This window comes from Bombus affinis, chromosome 15 (genome assembly GCF_024516045.1).
Source record: "Bombus affinis isolate iyBomAffi1 chromosome 15, iyBomAffi1.2, whole genome shotgun sequence".
Taxonomy (NCBI): domain Eukaryota; kingdom Metazoa; phylum Arthropoda; class Insecta; order Hymenoptera; family Apidae; genus Bombus; species Bombus affinis.
The window spans coordinates 3023062-3038204 of NC_066358.1; the positions used below are offsets into that span (position 1 = coordinate 3023062).

Here is a 15143-nt window from a genome sequence, read left to right on the forward strand (position 1 = left end):
ATCTAAAATTCCACTTTTGTGATGTCGTATACATATGTATGTACATGAATTTTGTTCGTTTGATCCATCATAAATGAAGATAAAAATTGTATTCCCGAAAAATAGTGAAAATATCAATGAAATGAAAAAGGTCAGTTCATCGTGACTTACATAAGAATCATGCGGTGTTGACACAGAAAACAAATGACACGTAAAAATATAGGACAGCCTTAAACAAAGAAATTATTATACCTATCTAAGACATTCATAGTGATTGATCATTCGAACAACGAGATAATTCATCTTTCCCGGTTAACAGGCTAAGGTCAACCTTTGCAATATTATGTTTATCACGTACTACCCTAAGATTTTCACTCCGTAATATTACATATTCAAATTTTATATATTTCACTCTTTATCATAAAATAGAAAAATAAGAATTTTATCCACGAAAAAATATTTTTTGTAATGCAGTTATATAAACACGTATATAATACGATAATAGAATAAAAAGTACATTTTTCCGAAAATCTGTTTGGTTCGTCAGAGGTTTAAATTCATAGTACGCGACCGATTGGACTTGGTTCGGTGTCCAGTTCTCGTGGCAAGTGCGATGACACCCTGGCTGTCGGCAGCTAAACTTAGCAGATGTGATCGGAAACCGGCTGGCAGTTGAAAATTGCAGAGGCCTTGTTCGGCTCTGTCCTATCATTAGGTAGTTTGCAAATTTAAACAATGGTTTCCTACCGCTAACGCGGACCGTCGCAATGTGGCACGGTCAGCCCGGGTTACGCAATGGCCGGGCCACGTGACGATACTGATTAAAGTCGGAGCTGCTCCACGAGAAATCGTCCAGCCTCGCATCATCCACCAGAGAAACCTTTTTCCGTTTTCTTGGCAATTCGTTGGAAATATCGATGAACACATTGTTGAACTACTAGTAGCAATATGCTTAATTAAAAATATCTTTCTTTAGAATTTTGAATATAGAATAATTAACTGACTTGTAATTTATAAAATTTATATCTACAATTTCATTTGTTTTATTAGCAAGTTTGTTGTTGTTATGGAAGAGGATTTATTAGTGTTCGATAACTCGTGACTTGTAACTCGCACAATTTTCCTAATAATATTAATTTAATCGTGCTAGAGGATCATCATGGCCATTGAATTAGCACCACATGCGACAATTTCATTGTAATTCAATTTGATTGAATTCATCGTATTTTATTTGTAATGCAAATTTTGTGATCAACACTAGCTTCTAAAGTGTTTCTTAGCTGGTTTCTTGCTAGTATTAAATTTCTTCTCCTTGATGCCACTATACACAAGGTGTTGATATCCATAATGTTGATTTCATGTTACTTTGTTTGAGTAACAGAATATTGGAATAATAGAACGTTTAGATGATAGAATGTTCGAATAACAGAACGTATAGATGATAGAACGTTGGAATAACAGCGCGTTTTGTTAATATTAAGCTGATGAGTATGAGATGATGTCGTTCCTCCGTAGTTGGCATATGTCGGGCTAATGCCAGCCATTCATTCTTGCCTCATTGTCAATGCTTATCGATCGTACTAAAGAAGAAGAAATTTGCTATAAATCACGTAGAGGAACGACTACAGCACACGCGTTTCACATAGTCTAAAAGTTTTTGGGAAAATTTGTTTAAAATTCTGTTATCTTAGAAAGTTCTTTGATAAGATATTTTATCGAAATAAAGAACGTTCAGATTATTAAACTCAGAAATCTAATTAACGTATTAATATATTTCAAAAATGTTTCTTATTAATAGCAGCAGTAGAGATTAGAATGAAACTTAATATTCGTTTCTCTCTAAAAATGAGAGAAAGAAACGCAAGCCAAAATGGGAAAAACGGCGAAATTTGTCAGAAAACCGGTAATGGAATTGCACTGGAAAATTTTTCAAAGTTCTCAGGAGTTGCTCGCTTTTATTTATTTCTATGGTCTCAGTTTCCATGACACATTTGTCAGAATATTTTATGACCTGAGAACACGAAACACCAGAGGAAAACGGCTAAAACGTATCTCGAGCTCCCTCTGCCATTTTCCTACCGGTCAAACACAGGAAGTATTTTCTTCTCTGGAATAAATGTAAACACGCGAAGGTAATTTTCGTGATCATTATCATACAGTTATGCCATTTAAACAATCACTGCCTATTCGTATTTGCAACGCGACTCGAAAATTTCACTTGGAAATGCCCCTCCCCAATATTGAGAAGGAAAAACTCTGGCAAAATACCGTAATTTATTATCTTGATCTTTAAATTATACGGATTTATGAGTATTTCATTCAGCTTTGCTATTAGTTATACTATAATATATATTGCTATTATTATTAGAAAATATAAAGATTAGATTATGTATGCAATGTAGATTATTACACAGGTATTTTGCATCGTTTCATGGGGAAAATCTGCAACATGTATAGTCGTTATTTATAATCAGTATATTTTATCATCAATCGTTATATTAATGACGTGAATTTTTCGTGAAATGAAATTAATGTTTCATCAAATACAACAGGGTTTGGCTTGCTTGAATGTTAAAACTGTATTCGATAATTGGCATAACCGTCTTATCACCAATAATTGGATAAGATCACGAATTCGTTAATTCTTCGTTTTTTCGTGAAGACAGCTACGAAATTATGTTATTTTATATTGATAAGTTATTAGAGCACACTAAGGCGTAGAAACTGTCATTTTTCTAATGCTCCAGTTATAATAAAATAGTTGATCAATATTTATGGTTTTACTCTATGATCTAATAATGGAAAGAATTGAATTTTTAAAATTACATTTCAATCATCTTTTCCGCTAAGTTCCAGTTTCATCTATCGTATTAATGAAATATTTTAGCGAATATGGTATTGTAAAATGCCTTCAGAATATAAAGTGTTAAATCATTATGAAACAGCGGGCGGATACTTTTGTGATTAATTCTGTATATATGTTTATTAATATTTTCCTGAATTAAATTATAAACAAAAGTAGGTGGATTCGAGAAATTCGGGAAATCCACAGTGTCTGCCGTGAGCGTTCTTTACCATTGCTACGGGACCCGGAAAACAATTTCCTGTGGTAATTATAATTCAAATAGGCGAACAACTACGAAACAAACAGGTGGGCATTAACGAAAACGGTACGCCGTTCTACCCTTAAGCGTTTTTCCTAATTGATCGTCGGAATAAAACTCTATAGGCCGTGCAGTTAGGAACAAGCAACTCTCCGCTTTCTAGCTCCGTTCCATGGGTCTCGACAATAACAGTTTGCAGTTTCAACCAGGGAAAATCAGGCTAATTTCGACTTCCTTCCTTTTGGTTTGTTATTCGTCGAAGAAATTGAAACGCCTGATAGAATAGAAAAAGAAATCGATGGTCGAACACGTGTGTATAAGATTCATTCGTAATTATAGTTAGTGATTATATTGTCATTGGAAGCTGAATAATCTCGTTCTACATTCCAGATAAAATTATGTCTACACAGAAATCTGAGTGACAGAGAAGAGTAACAGAAATGGTAAAATATCGAAGAGACATTATTGTCAAGTGGATTTATTGAAAATTTGTATTTCTACTGAAATTCATGTTGGAAATTTGAAAAGGATTGAAACGTTTGGAACGGTAATAAATAAAACAAGTCGGAAATAATTATTTAAAAGTAGGAATATCACTTGTATCGTAATTTGTAAATCGATTAACTCGATTAAGAATTGTGATAACAATTGTTATCATTATGTCGCATAAAAGTCGTCAATTACTATGCGAAGAACTGTGCTAAACATCAAGTTTACACCGTACGTGATTTTCTAGCTGTTTTCGAGATTAAGGATTTTCTTACTCTTTTCAGTGGAACAGCTTTCAGTCAAATTATTTTTAGGTAGGAAACTCTGAATTCTAATTAGCACTAGGACTCTGAGCTTCTTTCTACTTTTTAAGAGTCATTAACGTATCGTAAATCCAACGAAGCTACCAAGTACAGGATAGAAACACCGTGTCTGAGGAAATCTTGGAACGAAAAGAAAATAGACGAACTAGGATTTGTGCAAATTAAATTGCGTTAATTACCATTTACAACTTTACATTTTTATCAAAACTTTTTTCTTGAAGTATCACATTCACAAAAATGTATTTATTTCAAAATCTTTTGTGTCAGCGTATGTGACAAAATTAATTACTTTTATATTTTAAATTTATAAAAATTTATCAAAAATATTTATTATAGTTCTTTCGATCAAATGATATTTTCATAATCTTAAAAGATATATTCAGTTTGGACAAAATATGAAAAAAGACTTATTCATATGCATCACTTCCAGCTTCAATTTCAGGTTAAACATCATTTGAAAATATCACAAATTCATTTTGTTTGCTGAAATGAGAGCGAAATTAAAATATAAACACAGTTAAATAAATTATTCGATATTAGTATCGAAATATCTATTATTTTATTTACAAGTATTTCACGTCATCCCGTATAAAAACCACCTGCACGGAATGGTCTGTATAATGCGCACATACAATAAAAATTTCATCCACATATTTTACAAAAACACATTTAAATCCCTGAAAACACAGCGTAAATACATAAATCCACAACATTCTTTTTTAAATTACGATTTCATCATTTTTACTATTCCGGTAGTTCTAGTATTAAGAATCAAAGATCAAGAAAAAAGAATATGCTGTCGTTAAATTTTAACGAGTTTCCAATGAACGATAAACACGAAGAGATATGATAATTACGCTCGAGTAACGAAGGTTCCTGAATATTCTTTGCAAATAGACGAACTGATTAGGTTGCGCGTGGAATTGCACAACAGAGCCAGGGTCAGGAATGGTAGAATAGCCACGAGACGTCTTAATTGACCCGGGGGAATGCGTGAATATGAACCAGGCGAGATACGATATGCATTGTCTTGCGCGAAACGTCGGACTAATGACGCCTGTCGTCGGGATACCTAATCATTCTAACTAAACGGACGGTCGCTGGATGATTAAGTGCTATCCTCGGCGGATCTGCTGCACGAATTCACTTGTTTTTCCTTTTAAATTTACATTGCGTGTTTGAGATTTTATTCGATTTCATTGATAATTGAGTTAAGAAATATTGAACACTTAAAATACTATGCTGAAAACATATAACTAGATACATACTAAAATATATTATAATATTGGGATTTATTGTGAAATTACTAACGATGTTGATTTGAAATTTGGTGAGCTTACTTGGATTTACTAAGCTTCGTGAGGTAAAGTTAGGAAAAGAAGGTAAATTAGACTCGTGGAAATTTAGTAGCAGCAATTCCCATTTATATTTCCTTTATTCCTTTACTACAGTCTTTTCTCCAATTCTTTTTTAAATTATTGTCCAACCTGGCTTTATCTTAAAAGAAATATTTTGAATTGGTATAACAATTAACAGAATAATACCATAGATATTGATATAGAAATTCTTAAAATAATATCTGTTAGGGGAATTGTTAGAATGGTACAAATACTGACATAGAAATTGCTAGAATAGTATAGATGTTGCTACAGAAATTATTAGAATAGTCTACATACTGGTATAGAAATCATTAGGATGATACCTATAGATATACACAGTAGGTACACACAACTATTAGAATTTTATGACGTTATCATAGAAATAATTTAATTGTACTAATTTAACCGTTATGTGCACGATTGTTCCAAATGTAACATAATAAAACATTTAAAAAATGTCAATTTATGGTATATAATACTGCGTTAATGAACATTTATTTAGCGAAATTTTTATTATACTTAGAATTTGTACATTTCGTGTCTTTGAATTTATATTCCGAATCCTCGATACGAGAGACTCGGGAAGATTAGAAATTAAAAAATAAAAGAATCTTTCAATCTTTATTTCTTCTCAAACCTCAAACAATATTCATATATTACAAAGTAGAACGCAGCCACAAATGAAATATTTATGGAAAACATGTTTTCCAAATTAATTTACAGGAATATTTATCGTACATTTATTCGTCGCATAAATTATGATGAATAAGTCGTCGTATTTCTAATCGATACGATAATTGACATTGTCGTGCTAATCGAACACAATAGAATAATCAACGTGCTAAATATTACGTACAGCACGTTAGTTTTCTGGGAAATATATTTCATCTTCGCATTACGTCAAACTGTTCAAATTTTCAACATAATTGAAACAGTGCATGAAGCAATAAGAAGCATGACGTCACTTTCCTTGAAAGTCGTTCTCTTCAAATTCTCAAAACGTGTCTTGCATTTCATGAGAAAGCAACGTTTCCCTTTTCCCCGTGCGAAAATGGCGCTGAATGACTCAGATTAAGCGAAGAATAAGGAAAAATGATTTAACTGGTAATTTCCAAGTTTTGCAATTCTTCGTTCATGGCACATTCTTATGACCTTAAACGCCGCCGCTGTTTCAGGATTAAGACGCCACACCATTCTAGATTAATTCCAATTAAATTGTATTACATTTGTTGCTTTATACAGATAGCTATGGTACCTCAAAGGATACGAATGTTTAAAACAACTTACACTGGTTCGTTTCATCGGTTGATAGAACCACAAAAGAGGAAACGGAGAAACGAAAGAATATGATTCGATAAACTAAACAGAGAAAATTTTTCGTTATAAGAAGTTCTCGGAAAGTTGTAATGAGATTCTTCCATGAATTCTAAACCAGTTAACCTTTTTCTCTTCGATACTCGTTCTTTGATCAATTCAAGATTTCTGCCTTAATAAAAAATATACGAAATTAACTATATATTATATAATTATATTGAATCTACAATGTAAATGTGCAAACAAGTTCTTCCATTTCATTAAATTTCGAAATACCTGGTTTGTTAACTTTTGATTTTCCTGAGTGCCAATAAAAATTTTTCAGAAATTTTTCAAGCGACATATGGCATATAAAGAAATAACTACGTAATGATTACGATTCGTATTAAAATCCCAATGCAAAGTTTATTGAAATCTTTTTGAAACAAGTAGGAATATTAAATGATATATACTAAAAATAGAGGAACAAAGCAAGATGAGGAAAATTCTGGGTTAAACATTATTATTAATGTAAGTTTAATTATAACATATATAAACTTTTTGCCGATGTAGATAATAGTGGTCGTTAATGACTGCAAGCCGATTCGGCAATAAATAAATAAAAAAAATAGATTCATTAAGAAACATCTCACATTTAAAAAATGATTTCAATTCCACGAAAATTGATATATCGGCGTAATTCAGCGAACTAACGATTATATTGCAAAGAATTCGTCCAAAAATCATGCGAACGCTGGAGTTTATCTCGTTGTTGCGCGCGGAACGCGACACGAGCATACGCGAAACACGTGCGACTCTCGAAGCAACGTGCCCGTAGTGGCACAGTAGTCTCTCTTGCTTAATCGGATGATTATTCTGAGATCATTCTTACAGCTGATGCCAGTCGCCACGATTTTAACTACCATTATACTCCACACCACTCAATCTGCCTTCTCTTTGTCCTCTCGCGACGCTCCCAACTGTTTCTCGCATCGAGACACGAGACCACTGGCTCGCTCGATTTTTCGTCTCGATCTCGCCCATAAAACATTTCCCATATCGATCGAACGTTTTCAAACGGAATTTCCAACATTTAACTCGTACACATCGTGAGTAACGTTTCATCGATCGTACAGAGACTGGCATTTTTGGTTTATTTTGAGGAGAAAAGATAGTTTAGCCAGAATTTCTGTTTCATCGCGATATGAGGGGATTGAATCAAATTGGATTTGTTACGCAATTCATTTGTGTGTTTCGTGTGCATTAGAAATTAATTCAGAGTGTTTGCTGAATAATTAAAAATGTTTTAGTGTAACGACTTTTTACCACACGGACCAAAGTGTTCACGTAACTTACAGAAATTACAATTTTTTTTTGCATAGACATCTTCTTGTTTATATCAACTTCCATGTCGATAGATCTAAGTACTTCAGCGAACAAATGATCTTTTAACGAAGCAACTTATTTTCTTTCCAACGAGCAATTTTAGTTTCGAGGAAAATAGTTTTCTGAAAATCATCGTTAACTTAAAACGAAATAAAAAATATAAGACCTTTATTTCCTACGATTGACCCAAATCCATTGTGATAGATCGAGCAATCTTATTTCTAACGTCGATGGAAATCAATTAAATAATCAAAGACGATCAGAACTGGAGAAACAATTTCGATAAGTGAGCGGACAGACAGAAGAAAAAAGTTGCCGTCCACATTTCGAAACGTCAACGGCAACTCTTAAAAATATTACAGCGCTCGTTTCTGCCGCGATGAAAGAAGAAGGCAGCAAATATTTCTCTTCCTCGCAGAATATTCCCTTTTATCTCATTGTCGAGCCAAGACGAGAATACGTACTTAGTAGTCTCGAGGAAGCTTGAAAGGAGGCAAAGACTTCCGAAAGAAAGATCCTTTCGATGCCTAGCCCGTGAATTTATTTCGTTGGTATCCTAGCCAGCCATTAGCGAAATTGAGGCTCCAAAATTAAAACGTGTCGCCGGCACAGGGACGAACATATTTCGGCAAATAAATTCCTTTTTCAAATATATAATACTCCGAGTTCCTTTGGATTTATTAATCGGTTAATATTTAATTCATCGGTCGTCACAGCTTCTTTTCGACCACTGAAGATTAAATTTTCGTTCTGAGAAAACCCAACACTTTATCATCTTGTTATTTTTATTATTACAAAATGTCTCGCTTCTTTGTTGGAACTTAAAGGATACGTTGGTTTCTTCACATATTTAAAAGACGATTAAAATGCAAGAAATAGGGATAAAAGGAATGAAGCAGAATATAATTTATCATTGCTTTACATCGGTCTGCGACGTCTAAAGACGAAATATGAGAAACATTTGAATTTTAAACGATCTCCAGATATCAATGCAAGGCAGTACGAACGTAACCATCTTCGTGTCAAGCTCTTCTGATGATATCTAAAGACAGAGCTATGAATAAATTAACTATTAAAAGATTTACGGTGGAAACGATCTGCAGCTGTCTTTTCAATTTCCTGGAACCTTCGTTTAATTCTCGCGAGAATTATTGGATTTCCTTCTGCGATCAACAACAGTGATCTATTCTGATTCCATGATCAGGAAATGGAACGTATCCGCAGAACGCAGATTCTAACTATAAAAGTGACCTCTGATCTCCCTAGAGCCGCATGTCAGATGCTCGTTTAAAAGTTCGACTAAAAATAGCAAGTTCCGCCTGTAAGACCAACTATCACTGCGACCAGAGATATTTATAACGATGGATTCTTGAAAAAGGGATGCTCGCTCGATCTCGGATGATCCGAATCACGAATGCTGTCCTTACAAGCAAATTATCGCGGCCATTCACTTTTATTATACGTTGTATCTTTGGCAAAAATTTCATTAAAAAAATTTTATAGAGATACATGATCGTTTGATATTTTATACTGAAAAATTTGAAAATTCGAGGACGAAGAAACAATTATCTTCCTAATCGTTCAGTTCTTCGTCATTATGTCATACCATCGGAAGTTTAACTCAAGATTATGAATATTTACGACTTGGAATTCGCATTTGCTGGTCTAAAACTTCCTAAGTTCTATAGCAAACTTGAAATTTCTAGCAATTCTATCTCATCTATCCTCCGACGTTAACGAATCCAAGGACCATAAGGTAGCTAAATTTCACTTAGGCGATTATCAGAAGTCAAACAGAAATTCTCCGCGTTAAACTATCGTTAATACCTCCTTTATCCTAACGTACATATATTTCGATCAGCGATTAGAACGGCCGAGAGATTGTATAATTGAAAGATTCCTCGGGTTCTTGTCATCAACGATCGCCAAAAGGCAACGCAGTAGGATCGTTAGCGGTGGCTCGAATGAAAATTTCATCGTCCGAGATAAGCTGGATACAGCGTGTCCTTGTATTATCAGTAATTAAAGAAAATTCTGAACGGAAGAGCGGGGCAATTTCAGGCAATTGCCACGACAAACGCCCGGTGCACTGTTTCGCGAATGGTTATGGTACAGTGCCTGGTAATTTCAGCAATTCCAACCTACGATCCACGCCTCGAGGGCCCTTCAGACGTAGATTTTCGATCTGTCGACCAGTTATCCTGATAACGGAGAAAGCCGGTCTTTTCAGAGGATCTCAAGTACCGATATTTTTTTCGCTAAAAAATATCATGCAAATCATTCCTTTGAGTTACGTATACAAAATTTTTAATCATTTGCGTTTGGTATTAGAATTATGCCGAAGGGATATCTTCGATCACGTGAATTTTATGAATTTACTTTAAAAAATCATTATTAACAAAAATATTTTTGAAATATATTATTTATATCTAAAAAATTCGAAACTAAAATAATTTATAGCAGAAGTATACTATTATATTAGGATAATAGCAACGTTGATCGACTTCGACGAAATTTTCAGCACGTGCAAAACTGACAATAGCAACGTATTGCTTAATTAAATTTTCATTGCAGACTCGGATAAGAAAAATTTAAAAAATCGACCTTTATACTATTTCCTTTGCGATTTCAGTCGAATTTTTCAAAAATTGTATTCAAACTAATCGTCGTTCAAACTAATCCTTGTAACTTCTCAAAAAAAAAAAAAAAAAAAAAAAAAATATCAGGACGTCTGGTCGAATTTTAAAAAAGTTATTCTGTTTTAAAGTGTGTCCTAGTATTTTAATGTGAGCGAATGTATGTGTGCCTCCCTCAGACGTTTTCGAAATATACACACATTGTTAGCCATCGATTCTCAGAAATATTTCCTTACAATTCATTTTACGTTATATTGGATTGGTAACTAAGTGATTGAGGATTTTGTCAATACCACCTAATGACAAAATCCGCAATCACTTAGTTGCCAACCCAATAGTTTGGCAAGGATGATTGACGGTTCATTCAAGTTCGTTCTAAGTCGAGCGTGCGGTACCTGTGGCTATTGTTACAAGATCCGTCATAAAACTGTCTTCCGTCTCATATATCTTAAAGGTTATATATCGTCTGACTGTTTTATTCTAAAACCCAATATAATATAGGGATAATTGTTGTTTCGATCATGCGGGCGTGTACTTGTGGTCAACTAGCAAAACAGGGCTAGCGGGCGGCCAGTTAACGAGGCAAGAACGCCCTTTTGAAACGACGTTTAAAGTGGACTTGTTAAAGATCTATTGTACAATTAAATTACCCCTCTTGTAAAACGCAACATATATAAAAATAGTGCCATGTCCGAATATCAATGTGGAATAAAATTGGACCACCATAGTAGTTTCAATGACCCGAATCGATCACATCAGTCTAGTGGCACGCGTTATCCCACGGGAAGAATATCTTCTTTGTTCGATCGTTCCTCGAAATATGTCGCGACACAGACAGACGCATTCCGGTTGCTCGGATGGAACTGTCCAAGCCGCACGAGGAATTCGACTGCGATACGGGAAAGTGCTATATACTGTCCAGGAAGCCAGAGGTCAGGGATCCTCAAAGCATCTATAATTCTTCCCAACATGGTTGACACGCGAGGATACCATTGGAGAAATTTTAACCCTTCGGAGTCCTGTGACACTACTAACGTATATAACCACATTCGTAATACATGGCGTAAAGCCATTTTGCTGACGCTATAGCGACACGCGTAATTTGCATTGCAATCGAAAATGTGTTAGAATATGTTGATATACGCAACATGCATCTGTGCATGGTAATTTCCAGGGTAAATTGTTGGTTGATTTTGGTTTGTACGATAAAGTAGTGGAAAATGGAAATCGAGTAGCTGGAAATTGAGGTTTGAATTTAGCTAAACGACGTTTTGTTAAGTCAAATTCGAGATAAGGGGATTGTTTGAAACACTTTGTTTCGTTGAAGTAATTCTCATGATTGGAGTAATTAATTACGCAACGTAAGGATTAAAAAGTTTTGATTTCTTCATACAAACTTGTTTAAAAGATTATAATCGAATCGGTGGTTACTTATCAATGTCAAAAGATTGAAGTTGTTGTCTCGATGAAAGATAAATAAACCTAATGTAAATGTCTGCAAGATTGCCAGAGACAAATGTTTATCGAATCGTCAGTTATTCAATGTTAGTCAAATTTATCATCGATTGTTTTCTCCAGCAAGATTGCGAACTGGGTCAAAGCCGATCACCGCGCAATCGCGATGAAGAAAACCTTCGACGCAACTGTTTCGTTCGATTCGGATCTGCTCTTGCGGCGAAGCACTTTAATTAGACGTTTTAATTGGTAATTAGACTAGACAGGAGTGGTAGCCACGCGATGGATCCACAAAATTCACTCCTCGTTAGCGATCGTCGTGGAATGCTGCTTTAAGATCGAATAAAAAAGAGAGAAAAAATTGAGAAAAATCTGCAACACTCTCTATTTGCAACACGCTCTATTTTTCACGCAAATTAACCGGTCTTCGAGGGTACACGATCCGATTTCTATCGGAAAAGAATTTATTCGACCCTGAAATTACCTACGATTTTTCTTAACCCCGCTGCGCTCTTTAGGCCATTTCCAATTCACATATATTTTTCCATTCGCAAGAAATTTATTAAATAGATCAAGATGGTGTGGAAAAATCACTTTTTTATTTAACTTTGAAATGAAACAAAATTTTCTAAATATTGCTCGTCATAATATTAAAATATTTCTTGTCTTAATAATTGCATCTCTGGCCCTCATAACATATTTTTATTAATTCATCGGTTATTAAGTTAATCAGTTAAGAGAACTTACACCTTTGAACTTAATAAGTGGCCGTCATTTTCTGTTGTATTATATTTTGTTATGTTTCTCATGTTTTTCTCCTGCGATCTTCGTATGTGTAATGTCACATTTCAACTTCAACTCTAACGAAAGACAACATGATCGAGTGCAGGCAAGGGCCTTTAAATATCGGTAGTTAAATTTGTCGTTCAAAGCTTCTGTAATTAACTGGAGTATTCTATACATAGAGTGCAATAAGAATGTGCCACGCTTTGTTAAATGACCGCCTGTAAAAATAACAGCACAAAGAAAGATGCGTGACGTGCACAACCTTTATGAAATTCTTTGACAACTCTATTAATAATTGTTGCACTACGTTTCTAAGCTCAGATAAAATCTCGTATATTACGTGGCTTGCATCCGGAAGCCTCAGCCAGTGTACGTGAAACTACAGGTACGTAATTAGATGTATTAAAAATTTGCTAATACAAGAGAAAAATAAGCCACATAATTTACAAAAAATTATTCAAATTTTTAATAATGTATTCTGTGCAAATTATCCATAATTATTCTGCATCGATTTATCAACTTTCTACTCGATAAAGATTGTAAATTGATCACTTTCACCACTCTGATACTTCTAATGTAAAATACCACTAACGACGTGATTAAAGAAAAACGTCATTAAAAATATCTTTTGAAGATAAAATCCTTCGTCAAAAGATACGACAAAGGCTGCATAGTCTACTTCTCTAACCAAGATATATCATCATACAGTATGTTTCTTGTAGAAAATCATACACTCTTTTAACCTAGGACAAGGTACAGCGTCAGTATGGCTAGAAACCATCTAGTTGGAAAATCGAGATAGGGTCGATATCTGGTTGTCTGTCAAGGTGAAACGGTTTGATATCTGGCGGAAGGACTCACCGAAAACTGGAGCAAGGATGGATGACCCAGTGACCTGCAGCCTTTTGCCTGATCCGTTCCTTCATCAAAGCTTTCTTGCTTCCGAACAGCTTCATAGCCAGCTTGTTGTCGGTAGGCTGGAACAGGGCCTGAAGCTGATTCTTCAAGAAGCTCTGCTTGACTTCCTGGCCCGGAAGACCCGGGCCCGGCTCCTCCTTCGGCGTCCCGTAGAGGGACACATCGTCCACTCCGAAGTGGACCTTCCCGCTGCCCTTGTAATTCATCTCGTTGCCTGGAACATAATAACAAAAGCATTTTGTTAAGCAGTGTTGTTACGTTAAATAATACACGTTACAATTTTTTTCATCCTGATTCTGCTTATAATGCCTTATAAAGAATTTGTACGCTTATAGAATCTGTTTAAGAATATACATGCACTACCCTGTACTTACAACGTAAGAATTAGAATATTATTATTGATGTTTAGTATAAATTGAATAATACTATTTCCTATTTTCATTTTCCAGCTGTTTGATTGTAAGTCAGTTATTTTATTCGCGACATATGCTTTATAATCTAAAATATTGAATGTAACCAATGGGTCCAAATGCTTATGGTAGATTGTATATATATTATGTAACTTCTCACGTATGGGTTCACGCGCACTTTCATACCTTTTTGTGGATACTATGTTGTATAATCGTTGTATTACAGCGTTTCTTTTTGTTTTTATGTATTTAACAGTTATATTACAGTCTATAGATCCTAATGTCTAAACATCTTACCATCCATCTATCAGTTAACTTAATCAATCAAACGTTGGTTCAACGTCAACACATCAAACGTCGAATGTAATTAATTACAATCCTAATTTTGCTGCAATTATCTAAATCAACAATCTGTCGTATGCAAAGACTTAAAATAAACTCACAATTTCATATATGTAATTTTAAAATTATCTAAACTATAATTCGATGGGTAACGATGCGAGTTACTTCCTGAAGCGTCTCTCTCCTCGATATGCGATGTGAAAAACTGTAACCCGTGGAACAAATTATACATATGTGTGAACCTATAGTTGAGAAATTAAAAGAACTCGTAGTACTCGATAATTTCCAATTAAACACAGTAATTTGCTCAAATGTATAATCATTGGCTAGCAACGAGCATTCTATAATTCTCGTTTCGAATAAACAACGTTCAAGTCCAGTTACTGAAAAATGCTTCGTCGAAAGCCACGTGAAATCCCCACTACGAGAATCGAGGTACACGCGAGCTCATTCCAATCTCCCATCGACTTCCTTTCCAGCTCTCAAACGCAACCATACGCACTATTGGCTCTGTTGAAGCACACATGAAACGTAAAAACTACCAAGCACCGTTTGCTCGTCGACTCCAGTTAAATACAGTTAACCGACAGAATTCTGACTTTTTTCGTTTTACATTTGCAACGCATTGCCTCTAATAATAGAG

The 15143-nt window shown here is 34.6% G+C and overlaps 1 protein-coding gene across 13 annotated transcripts in view; it reads right to left on the reverse strand.

Annotated features, from left to right (window-relative positions):
- Positions 1-15143, reverse strand: part of LOC126924936 (potassium/sodium hyperpolarization-activated cyclic nucleotide-gated channel 3) — a 219488-nt gene that overhangs the window by 71413 nt on the left and 132932 nt on the right. For all 13 annotated transcript variants that reach the window (XM_050739972.1, XM_050739971.1, XM_050739970.1 and 10 more), the window contains one exon: positions 13692-13962. In XM_050739972.1, the coding sequence (XP_050595929.1) occupies positions 13692-13962 (271 nt within the window). The remainder of the gene's footprint in view (positions 1-13691; positions 13963-15143) is intronic.